This window comes from Dysidea avara, chromosome 8 (genome assembly GCF_963678975.1).
Source record: "Dysidea avara chromosome 8, odDysAvar1.4, whole genome shotgun sequence".
In the NCBI taxonomy this organism is placed as follows: domain Eukaryota; kingdom Metazoa; phylum Porifera; class Demospongiae; order Dictyoceratida; family Dysideidae; genus Dysidea; species Dysidea avara.
The window spans coordinates 20,439,410-20,453,050 of NC_089279.1; the positions used below are offsets into that span (position 1 = coordinate 20,439,410).

Sequence of the window (13,641 nt, forward strand, 5' to 3'; positions counted from 1 at the left end):
TACAACACTATATGGTCTTTAGAGTGATAGTGTATCCTTCGCACATGCACTTATATATGGATAAACGTCGACTCCTGGGTCTAGAAGCAAATTCTGCTGTAAAAACAGCGTTACGTATGAAAAATAACTGTTCTATAAATGTAAAAATACTTTTTGAAAATGTCCGTGTCCGTGTCTGACCGTATCCGCCTTTTCCAACTACCCATGTTAATGCTAATAAAATTTAACAATGCACGTAGCCATTATTAAAATTTATTAGCATTAACACATCATACTTTCGATTTCTCAACCCCAGGCTTATTAAGGCTGTACCTTTTGTTCACAGCTAGGCTGTTTTTGTAGGATATCACTTTTTTGTAATTGCAAGTTCCAAAGCCAGCCTATATGGTTGGCCTTGACACTATTTTAACTCACCTTCAATTTTTCCCCTTTACTACTATAGGACCTGATACATTTCAGCCTGCACCTGCAACTGCACACCTACATCAGTGTGGGTTAACGGTAGTATGATAAGGGAAAAATTATTTCTTTATATGGCACTATACCAAAACCAACATCTTTTAATAGTGAAAAGGTTGAGTTTACCCTCTCCCTTAACATACTTTTAGTGTTCTTGCAACAGTGTTAAAAAATGACAAAATATGATCTTATAGTAATTAATCTACACACAATGGAAGGAGATTTTTTTACCTGCAAGCCACCAGAACAGACAAGATAAATTTAACTGTTAGTAAGTACCGTATATTATACTGACAGTAAAACATATAATATATATTGCTGTGTGTATTGTGTTACAGCTCACCTAGCAATGACAAATATTGAAGCGTTAGCTGCTCCAAATGTTGAACATGCCACAATTAATGGAATTGTCACTTGCCCGATTTCTTTCATGCTTTTGTATCCAAATGGCTAAGAGTAGATAGAGAATATTACACATGGTGTTACACGTGCATGCTATATATTACAGATACATGTACAAGCAGTTGTTTAGAAATAACCAGTACATTAGGAATCTTGAGTTCAATTAGGGATCATAGAAATAATGAGACCGAGATACACTTCCTGGAGATATACTAGTGAACATTTAATTAACCACCAATTCAGTCTCTATAAAATTATCTTGTACTTGTTCGTTTGCCTAAATATGGTAAAACTCACGTATACAAAAGCATCAATTACTGAGAAGTGAAGAGACCATTACGTCTTATTTTCAGCCACACCTATATGTTCAACCTATCGCTACACAGCGTTTCAAATGAAGAACAGTAAAAGAAGTTTCTCTACAATCAATCCAGTTACAATACTGTGGAAAACATGGTTAATAACTGAACAGCTAGCTAGTGAAGCCACAGGAAAGCCATAATAAAATGTTAAATGTGATATTTCAAGGGGCTCCTACTATAAGCGTAGCCAGAGTAGAGAGAGGATGTGGTCACAATGCCTAAGTGCTTTTGTGCAGATAAGTAAGGACATGGTTCTCATAATTTTATGCAATTATTGAGGGGTACGGTTGCTGTGCTTGACTGTTATAAGCTAAGATACCAAATGCCACACCTTTAATAGTAGTCGCACTCAAGCGATGCAATGATCAATATTGACAATAAGGGCTTCAACACTGTTTATAAGCATCGAGTCAAATTTGAATAGCTGCTGCATCGACTTTTAGAACTGTGGTAATGGCACAATGACGTCAAAGCACAAAATGGCGGCTGATAATGTGGACATTTTTGTACAGAAGGTATTGGGAGAGATGGTGGTTCGCTATGTTAATGTTTACATACCGCAGCAAGGGGCAAGGCGAGGCATACATATGTAATTGCAAGACAAATACACGTGGTTTTGCGTTGATACCAAAACTTAAGTCTAGTTTCGTCTGATGGGACTATTTTGCATCACCACATCAGCCTCTTACCTTTATTATCCAATAGTTCCATGTTGTGAAATCCACAAACAAAGCTCATTTTAGTGATTACATACGAAGTGCCCACACTAAACACGACCATTTCGCCAATTATGATGTCAATGCGGATAACGTCCATAAGAGGATAGCTATAAAAATACACGTGTGGCTGTGAATAATGTATTAGAGTATCTAAACCAAAACAGCCAAGCTGTAAAAAAAGAGTGCGGCCCCCAAGGTGAAAAAAGATGTGAAATCCAAGGTGGCGGCCAAGAAATGGCTGTGATGGTAGATTAATGGCAAAAATTTTAATTACGACAATTCAGGTGAATTTGTGTTGCCTCCTCCAATAGGATTCAGCACCAAATTCACCTGAATTGTCGTAATTAAAATTTTGCCATTAACCTACCATCACAGCCATTTCTTGGCCGCCACCTTGGGTTTCACATCTTTTTTCATCTTGGGGGCCACACTCTTTTTTTACAGATTGGCTGTTTCGGTTTAGATATCACTTCTTTTTGCATTGCAAACCACAAAGCTGGCCATATGGCTTTGATGCTTCTTTTTAACTTGTAAGGAATTGTGGAAGAAAGGAAGTAATTGTGTGTATAGCTCTTGTCTGATGAAATATTTGTATATTTAACATTGAATGATGATTATCACATACTGTAGTTAATAACGTGACTTGTTACATAACTGAACTATAGCTGAAACTCTCATTGTTTGTAGCTGAACTTCTTTCAGGGTGATTTGTTTCTAACTGAACTCTCTACAGGATGATTTGTTTCTAGCTGAACTCTCTACAGGGTGATTTGTTTGCAGCTGAACTCTCTACAAGGTGACTTGTTCAAGCTGAACTCTCTACAGGGTGGCTGAATTCTCTACAGGGTGATTTGTTTGCAACTGAACTCTCTACAAGATGATTTGTTTCTAGCTGATCTCTCTATAGTGTAACTTGATCGTAGCTGAACTCTCTACAGGATGGTTTCTTTATAGCTGATCTCTCTATAGGATGACTTGTTTCTAGCTGATCTCTCTACAGGGTGACTTGTTTCTAGCTGATCTCTGGATGACTTGTTTCTCTCTACACAGTGACTTGTTTCTAGCTGAACTCTCTATAGGGTTATCTGTTTGTAATTGAACTCTCTACAGGATGGTTTCTTTGTAGCTGCTCTCTCTACGGGGTGACTTGTTTCTAGCTGATCTCTCTACAGGGTGAAGTTGTTTCTGGCTGAACTCTTTACAGATGATTTGTTTGCAGCTGAACTCTCTACATGGTGGTTTCTTTGTAGCTGAACTCTCTACAAGGTGATTTCTTCTAGCTGATCTCTCTACAGGGTGATCTGTTCATAGCTGAACTCTCTACAGAGTGCATGACTTGTTTATAGCTGAATTCTCTTCAGTGTGACTTATAATGTTCTGAATCTCTACAGCAACATATCTGTAGCTGAACTCTCTACAGGGTGACTTGCTTGTAGCTGAATTGTCTATAAGAATAACTGAACTCCCTACAGAATAACTTACAATGTCATATAATTCTATAATGGAGTAAGTTATAAACGTAGCTGAATGCTCTATTAGGGTGACTGTTCTATTAGAGTATCTCGATCTCGCATATGCTACACGTAGTTGGCTTTGGAATCATAACTCAGTGGTTTGTAATCTGATTCTTCTGTACTACTGCTAGAACTTTCTATGATAATTATTCCAGCTACACACCGATTTTCAGCTCACTGCTCTAAGCGGTTTGCCTGGTAGGCGTGAAAACTAATAGTTTTTAAATTCATAAAAATCGATCGCGTAATTGTGACACAGGTTGGGTTTTGTGTTATATCTCGATGGCCTTTAACTTGATTCCTTTCAAACCACAAAAAGGCACTCCTACGATAGTTACTCCATCTACATAACAAATTTCAGCTCATTCCTACAAGCGGTTTACCCTGTGGGCGTGACAGACCTTCGACCTTATTTTACGCAAATAATCAGCCATAATTCCGTGAATGTTCATTGGATTCCTACCAAGCTTGGTACTGAGATTCGCCTTAATGAGCCCTTTAAGTGTGCCAAATTTCAGCCCGATTGGAGCACGCATTCGTGTTTTATGGCGGATTGTGCAAAGTGTGCGAAAAGAAGTAGAAGAAAAAAACGAAGAATAAAAACCCAAACTTTGGCTGCTTGTATTCGGAAATGGCTGGAGCGATTTTCTTCAAATTTGGAATGTGGACTCCCCTACCTAGCCGGCACTTCTGTAGCAACTTCGGTTTCAATCGGATAAGGAATCACGGAGCTACAAAGATGTGAAAATCGCGTTTACTTTCTTCCTGTAAATGTACTCATGGTGTGGCATGCCGGCTTCTTGGGCCGCATGACACACTACTGTGTGTCTTGATCTCGATCTCGTTACTCAGGTTAAGCTATGCACATGGTAGAGTTGCTAATAGCCTATATCAGATATTAAAACTGATAAGAATTGTTATTTCTAATGACCTTAGCCAACCACTGACATCAAAAAGATAAACTAGCTATGCAACCACATGCAAGGCCACGAGTGTCCTGGTAGCTTACAAGACCTTTTTACAGTTGTTAAATCCCTGTATAGTTGATGAGTAAACAAAACCAGTATGGCTTAGTTTACTAACAATGCTGGTATATTGCTCAGCACTACTGCATGATGATGAGGAAAGGTTACAAAGCGTTGTAGCTGTGTTTCAATCAACACATAGTAACCACCTTAGAGCAAAGTTCACCTGTCTACTAGTTAAATGTACATGTAGTATTCTCACAGCCTTCATTTCTCCGCAATGATTGGTTGTGACAGTAAACTGTTTCTTGTATGGGTAGAAACAAACATGCAAATCACAAAAAAGCTTACAGTGGCAGTATAAATGGATATTGGGCATGCAATAGGTACCAGTTGCTGTGCACACTCACATACAGGGGTGTGTGCATATGCATTCTTTCACTGTGCATTGGACATAATTATGTACTACAACATCATCAATACTTACAATAGCAATGGCCTCCGAAGCAACATTTTCCATCTCATGAATAGAAAACACCACAAAAAATGATATGTTGATAAGGAGATAAACAAGTATCACAATTGGTAATCCAATCAAAATAGCTCTGGGTAGAGTTCTATAAAATATAAGCACTTTAAGATCTGTGTCCACATATACAATATACACAGCAAAGCTGTGCATATATCCTATACTACTCAATATACAATACTATGACACATGTTAACCTAAGCCCTCAAGTTCATTTTCCCTTGATAACTTCTATAAGTAGCCCTTTACATGCCAGAAACGTTAATCACAATAAACAGTTTTGTAAGCAGAGAGTTATCATATAATGTATTGTATAGTGAAAATGGAATTTGGGGGCAGGTGAAGAAAATACATCTGAAATCCCCTAAAAAGCATCCATGTCTGCTGAATGCTTCAATTCAAGTCCTGGCCAAAATTGGCTTCCTCACTCTTTGTTTCCCATGATACATGTTCCCATGATCCCATGATACATGTTCCCATGATACTGCAAGTACTGATCTTAGGGAGAACACATGGCATAGCTGTTGGTACAATACAAACCATTGGAGGAGAGAGAATAACACATTTTCACTACCAGGAGCTCATTAAGTCCGAACTTGATGAGCTCCTGTCACTACCAAGAAATCATGAAAATTTAAGTGCTAAAAGTATTCTCGATACATCACAAAGCTACTCTTTGCTAAAAAACATACACATATAATTTGAGTAACCTAGATACTAAATTTTACCTCGAAGCAAAGTTTCATCCAATATAATTGTCAATTAGCCAAACTTAAAATATATACATTACATGATATATGCTGTGTATTCAATGATATATTACTTTTCAGCATTCTCTACTTCCTCAGCAGCATAGCTCAGACTATTCCTATCAAACACAAATACATACGTACAGTAACAGAGTATACAATTAACCAAACATAAGTTGAACACAGACATTTGACTATACGACTTCACTCAAGACAAAATCAGGACGTTTAAGTAGGGATCACTCCAAAAATTTGCACGTCGCCCAAAATTCCACCTTTGAAAATCATCCTAGAGATATCTTACGTGATGAAAATCACCTTTATGGAATAGTACTAGTCCATATGATACTACGGCATTAAATATAACAAAACGCGTACAGGTGGCTGGATATAGATTTTTTTTTTAAATCGCCAAAACTCAAATTTTTGTCACAGTGTTTGACCACAGTCGCAAGGCTAAGGTTAAAAAAAGCAGGCATGGCTACCATTTTACGCCACAATAACAAACTCACAAGCAGGATGTGCCTTTTGGGGTTCCGACGAGTATAGGCCCTCCGCGCCTTTACTTTTCAACCAGGATGCTTGTCTTCTTCTCCATCCAACGAAACCATATCAAGATGTTAATTTTCTGTATCAACAACACTTTCTTTCAGCAGCATAATATTATTTAGACACCACAGAATTATTTCAGAGTTGGATTTCAGAAGCGCTTCAGTCCTGGCGCTACTATAAGAGATATACTAACCAGATGTCTGCAACTTTGCGATTGGGATCCATACATGTACGTTTGTGACCACACCCATCAAATAAAGATCTAGGTTGACTAATAGTGATAGAAAACAGAGACACACCTCTTAACAATCTAGTTATTTACCTAACAGTAAACAAGTTGACCTAACCTCTTATTGGTCTAGCTAGATGCACACCCCTTTGTTGAATCGAGATACTCTAATACAACACTTCTCTAATACAACAGTCATATATGATTTTCTAATAGAACAGCTGTGCTACAACAACAAAAAAACAACTAAACAAATTAGTAGTTTTTAAAAAATTGTTCATTTAAAAATGTAGTGATCAATGCAATAAAAAGTGGAACAAGAGAAGAATGATGGTATTACAACATAGTTTGGTGGGAAAGTCCCTACTTTGTCACATTAGCTATAATAATTATTCTGTTCAATGCCAAAGTAGGGACTTCCCACTGAGCTATGCTGTAATACCACCACTCATCTCTTGTTTCACTACTTTTTATTGCATAGATCCCTACTTCATTTATAAATTAACATTAAAGAAAATACTAGTTATTATACCACTCAGTGATCAAAATACACTACAGTGATTCATACTTTAAATACAACTGCGCATGCAGGATTGCATCTTATTTTGTGGTTTATTCTAAGCGATCTTCCCCCTTTTGAGATTTGTTTCTTTGTTACTAGGATTTGTAATTTGTTTTTAATTACTATATAACATTGCAATGTTGATACACATGTTTTATTACACAACAGATTGGCGCTGCTTTGGTAATACTGGGTGCATGGTGCTGACACTATGAAAGAGTTGTGGTGAGATGTTGTTGTATATTAACAAGAATAATTAGGAATCTAACCAAACTGAAAAAGGATAAATCATCAGCAAGCTAGTTTGATATCAAAAGGCAGCAGCCAAGAAATGGCAAATGGCTGCAGTGATATTAGCCATCAATACACTCGTTTCTTGGCTGCCAGTCTTTGATGTCACATCTTTTTCAACCTACATGTACATATAGGCTGCTGTTAATGGCCAAACCATCTTTAAGTGTACAGTATGCCTATAGGCTGTGGCACTTTCTCAGTTTTCTGTAATTGGTATGGAAAAACTATGAGTCTGTACGTCCCAAAAGCGTGACCAAACAAGCTTTAAACTAGTGCTGAGCGATAGTAGAAAATTCACTATCACGATAGATATTGAAGTATTATTCACGATACAATAATATCACGATAATTACACTTTGAATGATCTTCAGTCAAGTTACAAGTATTCAATGCTTACTATTTGCTTGGTTTCTTGTAAGTGCATCAATTAGGTCAGTAATTGTAATTAATTGTGTGGGCGGCCAACATTTCCACAATTTTTGTTACAGCCTTGCAGCCAAACTTTTCCATGATAAAGCAAGCCAAGTAGTTATAAAACAGCTAAGCCAGCTTCTCAAGCAGCATTTTTAGTGGAATTCTAGACCCTTCATGAAGCGATCGAATAATTGTGTGGGTGGCCGATAAATACACCGCTTGTTATATCCTTGCAACCAAACATTTCGCAAATAAGCAAGCCTACACAGTTACAAAACAGTTAAATAAACTTGGTAACAATGTTTCTAGTAATCTTACAACAATATCGCGATAGTAAGCTGTAATTATCATATCGCGATAATGATTTTTTGATCGTGAGTATCGAACTATCGATATTATCGCTCAGCCCTACTTTAAACCACAGAAAATGAGGCTAGCCCTATTACGCAAAATGAGAAGTCAAACCCAGGTTAACTGGTCGATCGTAGTCCCAGCATCGCAGAATTCGGAAAGAGGCATTCAATCAGAAAGAATCACGTATGGCACGAAATCAAAGCACACATGCGCAAAGAGTGAACATACACAAGGCAGCAGTGTGATCTGTTCTCATTTTGAGACGAGACTCAATGGCATCACTGGAACTCCCAGACAAGAGGGACACTAGGTCAGACCTAGTGGTTGACAAAGGAGATGGTATTGAACCACCACCCAAGGTGGTGTGGGTTGATGAACTGGAGGCGTTCATCGAGAAGTTATTGGACAGAACTCTAAGGAAGACTACACAAGGGCACAATCCAGCAACGGAGAAATCCAGCACTAGCGGAGGTAAGAAGAAGCCCCTGCCTGAGAAAAGGGTTCTCCCGGTAGCCCCTTGGTGCTCAGGGATGACGAACACAGTTGTGTTCCTGACCGAATACGCAAAGGTTAGGTGGGTGGCTAAGAAGGGTATTGAACGGAAGTCCCAGGTCACACAAATAACCAGGTTCGAGTATGGAGCTTCGAGGACCTTTTGTGAATGGGGCTACCAGAGCACTCCTAGGCTTTTTTTTTCTTTTTTTTTGGGGAGCAAGTGTAATAAGGCACAAGAGAGGGCGATGGTCGACTTGAACTCACAAGGCTGGCCCTTTTCCTGTTCTTTGTTATCTTATTAGGTCCATTGTGAGTATGCCCCACGGCGAGTGATCTACAAGGTATTCCGCTGGCCAATCCGGGAGTACCACCAAACGTCAGCTCAAGCCTTGCAACAGGTGGAACGTCATCATACCATCGCCTAGACACAGTGACGGATATACTCACATGGGTGCAATGTTTTGGGATTTATATATCAGTGCTAGCTGCTACCCGGACTGAATCCCAGAGCTGATGGCCTATATGATGGCGATCGTGGGACAGGCACAGCGTTTTCAAGGAAAAACCTGGGTGCTGTACGACGCAACATTTCGCAGGCAGGCAGCAGCATCAGGGAACTACCATTGGTCAGAAGTCAATAGCACTCTTCATGCTTCCTGTTACTCAGGAGAGGCACCATCGGGCTTGGGGTACGAACTCTGTATGTCGCATGAACACACAACCAGAGACTGTTCACTCCGCGAAACAGACAATAGACCACAAGTGTCGCTCCTGGCTGCAAGTCACAGCAGGCAAGGGTAGAGGCAGTTACCACCTACAGGAGAGGTGTGCAGGTCCAGGGAAGTGCTGGAACGAGAACAGATATCGATTCCCACATTGTCGCCACACACACGTATGCAGCACCTTCGGGGGAAATCACCCAGCCACAGTGTACCAATGGGCCCGAAAACCCCCAGGACCACCAGGATTCAGGACGAGAACAGTGAACAGGGCTGGCCACCCTACTGAAGAAAAGAAGTAAAGTGACAGGAATGGTCTACGATAGCTATTCTCACACTTATTAATCTATTGTTAACATTATGAATAATTCAACAGCGGTTGAGTATCACAGGCGGTGTAGCCACAGCGGGAACGGACAAGCAAAGGGTTTGGGAAGTTGTCGGGAAGTTGTCGGGAATCCCAAGATGAAGGGCAGGGGTCACAATCGAGGGTCGCACAGAGTAGCAAATAACAACGGTGAAATCTATGATGGTATCCGTTGCAGATGAGTGTCAAGGAAAAGTACCTGTCTGGATGATGGAAATGATTACTCCTTTGAAGTAGAAAATGTGGGAGAGAGCACTTGCGACCACCAGTTTAGGGACATCACTAGTGGTATCAGAGAGGGATTCCAAATTGAGTTTGACTGCAACAAGCAATGTAAACCAATGGGTAAGAACATGAGGTCAGCTAGGCAGAATCCTGCAGTGGTAACAGATTATTTGTTGACAGAATGTGCAGCAGGCAGGGTTATTGGCCCATTTGAGTAGCACCTGTTTCTCACAGGCTCAGTCCAGATCAACCAATCTGGGGTAATTCCCAAGGGAACACCGGGAAAATGGAAACTTATAGTGGATTTATCGTCCCCGGAAGGTTCTAGCGTAAATGATGGGGTAGACACCAAGCTATGCTTTCTGCAATATGTCAAGGTGGAGGATGCTGCACGGGAAGTGGCAACACAAGGGCACAACACATGGATGGCAAAGACCAATGTCTAACAGGCTTACAGGAATGTCTCTATCCACCCACAAGATCGGTGGCTATTGGGAATGCTGCAAATTTTTCATTGATACAACAATGGCATTTGGGCTACACTCAGCTCCAAAATTATTTACGGCCCTGGCAGATGCAGTGGAATGGGTACTGAGAGAGCGGGGTATACAGTTTGTGATCCACTACTTATATGATTTTCTTCTGGTAGGCAGTACAGACTACGCGGCATGTGTAGCCCATGTTCTAGACACCTTCGAGGAACTGGGCTTGCCGGTAGCCTTGAACAAACTAGAGGGCCCTACTTCTTGTCTGACATTTCTGGGATTTGAGTTGGATGCAGTAGCAATGGAGCTACGGCTATCTCAGTCCAAGTTAGAGGAGTTGCAGAGGGAATTCAACACTGGAAATACAAGGACTTGTGCCTTAAGCCTTACATGGAGTCATTAGTGGGTAAACTGGCTCATATATGCAAGGTAGTAAGACCGGGAAAGACATTCCTCAGACATTTGTATCAAAAGCTAGCCCAAACTGCCCAGCCATACCATCACATCCGCTTCAATGTGCCAGTACGTTCAGGCCTAATGTGATGGGCATTGTTCATGTGGTTGTGGAATGGAGTGTCGATATTGTGAGAGTACGGCGGATCACAGCAATTCAATCATGAAATCTGGACAGATGCGCCAGGAGCATTCGGTTGGGGGCATTGTGGGGCAAACGGTGGCTACAGGTTAGCTGGTCGAGAGTATGTGCAAGGATGCCCTTGCAAAGTGGGGGAAGATGGAATCACCCCTAAAAGAGCTTGCAACAATTAGGGCTGAGCAAATTATCATTTTAGCAATATATCGCGTATTTTGAAAGTACTGATATTGCAATATTTTGCTATTAACTATTGTGATACCATGTCTGTGCATTACTGTCATTAAATCCATTTGTTATGCAATACTTGGCTAAGAATCCTTGTAAGTCATAACCTGGATACCTTTAAAGACTTCCTGCAGGAATGCTGAGCAATACACTATATGGCACCAGCTATGATTGACCTATTTGTAATTATCGTGAACTATTCAGTATTGTGAACAGTGGCTTTAGTATGAATCGTTATACTAAAATGGCAGTATCACTCAGCTCTAGTGCCAATAGTAGTAGCGTCTGCAGTCTAGGGGCCACAATGGCATCAATCATCGATATTGGTACATTGTGACAACGAAGGTGCAGTCACAGTTGTTAACTCGGGATACATGTAAAGTGGAAAAGATGATATATTTGCTGCGTTGTTTGTTTTTCATTCAGACCCAATTTAGCATTGAAGTGAAGGAAATGCATGTCCCGGGGAAGTATAATGGGCTGGCAGACACAATTTCGTGCAATAACCTGAGTGTCCTTTCATCACAGATACCAGAAGCTGCAGCCAACCAGGAAGTGATTCCCGAGAAGCTGGTGAAGTTGCTAATGAAGGAACGACTGGATTAGGCATCAGCAACCTGGTCCCAACTGTTAGCAAGCTGATTTCAGCAGGAATAGCTAAATCAACACAGAGAACATAAAAGTCAGGGAGTAAGTGGTATGTAGATTTTTGCTGTAAATTTGATGTAACTCCATTTCCAATGATGGAATCGAACTTGACGTACTTCGTGGCGCTTCTATACAACAAGGGATTGTCGGTGGGAACTGTTAAGAGCTACTTGTCAGCTACAAGACACACCCAAATATCGTTGGATCTCGGGGACCCAAACGTAACAGGAATTCCGCAACTAGAGTTTGTGGTTAAGGGCATGAAGAAGAGAACAGCAACCAGACAAAACCAGGTGAGACTGCCAATAACTCCAGAGATTTTATGAGCATTGAAGAAAGTTTGGGAAGGTGATGCGGAACAGGAAAAGGCGGTCATGCTTTGGGCAGCAGTGTGCATGTTTTCTCCGCTCAAGCGAAGTAGTGGTCGAAACAGACAGCGAGTATGATAAAAAGGTACATCTATCATACGGTGATATGAGAGTAGATAGCATGATTAATCGGAGGTCAGGATTAAGGCGTCAAAGACAGACCCATTCAGGAAAGGTGTGACAGTGTACCTGGGAAAAGCAGATGGCAACCTGTGCCTGGTATCTGCTGTCCTAGCATACATGGTGCAGAGAGGTCCTGACAAGGGCCCATTCTTCTGGTTCACAAAGGATCGATTTCTTACTTGGGAACATTTAGTGACAGCAATACGGGCAACATTGGACCAGGCAGGACTAGATTCTCGGAAATATGCAGGACATAGTTTTTGGATTGGTGCAGTGACAAGAGCAGCGCAATCTTGCCTACCAGCCTGTGAATTGTACAATCACGAACCTAGCACAGGGGGGCAAAACTAAATAGGATATTTTGGAGAAACAGGTGTGTTGTAATTGTAACCAGTTAAATTTTTTAGGGAAATTGAATAAACATGTGGATGCACATGCACTGTCTCCAGATCTGTAGTGCCAGGTGACAACACAAGGATTGGCTTTGGTGCTTTGTCTCTATTTCTATAACAGGGCCACAATTATCACTTTGATTAGTACACAAAAAATAGAATTTGCACCTAATGAACAAGCTCCAATTTGCACAAAACAAGTATCAGCGAACAGCGTAAATAGTAAGTTAGTCTTTGTGTGACAACACGTGACCTTAGTCTGGTTAACTGTAATAGCACACTCTATTTTTACTGTATAGGGTTACCAACCACGTGATCCGTAAAAGCTTGTTAATTCAATGAGCTAATAGTCTAAATCTCAGGGACCCTGGCCTGAAATCTTGTAGATTACTGGTAAAATCTGAACAAGTTAACGATAATTAAGATCTTATGGAAATCTTGAAATTTTATTTGAAATCTTAAAGTTTTTCCAAGATTATGTCCAGTTTGTCAAGCTCTTGTCTGGTATATCGTTAGATGTAGTACACTACTATGGTTGAAAATAATTTATTGTTATCACTTTGTACATTGAGAGTTCATCAAGAAGCAAGAAAGGCCAAGACGAATAGCAAATATTGCCATAACTTTTGAATAAAGCACTTGCAGAACAATCCACATTTTTCAATTGAACTCATCTAGAGAAGCCTAATGGTACCTTGTTGTTGTTAACCATTGAATGAAGTACGCAGCAGTTAAAGTGATTCGCAAGAAGACAGCCACAGCTATCCTTGGGGTGACCTGAGGGTTAATGAACTTTCATTAGACAATGGCATACAGTGTTTCCTTTGATGTGTGGAGGTCTCTTATAAAACCTGGTATCCAGTGTCTTACTGGTAAGACATTTGACTTAATAGGA

General features: G+C 40.3%; 1 protein-coding gene across 4 annotated transcripts in view; it reads right to left on the reverse strand.

Annotated features, from left to right (window-relative positions):
- The window catches only part of LOC136265131 (Y+L amino acid transporter 2-like), a 48,556-nt gene that overhangs the window by 20,679 nt on the left and 14,236 nt on the right, over positions 1-13,641 (reverse strand). For all 4 annotated transcript variants that reach the window (XR_010705403.1, XM_066059926.1, XM_066059927.1 and 1 more), the window contains 3 exons: positions 5,774-5,818; positions 4,909-5,038; positions 803-909 (listed from right to left, as the gene is read on the reverse strand). Coding sequence is in view for 3 of the 4 variants with exons in the window: in XM_066059926.1 (XP_065915998.1) it covers positions 803-909; positions 4,909-5,038; positions 5,774-5,818 (282 nt within the window). In the remaining variant the exon portion in view is untranslated. The remainder of the gene's footprint in view (positions 1-802; positions 910-4,908; positions 5,039-5,773; positions 5,819-13,641) is intronic.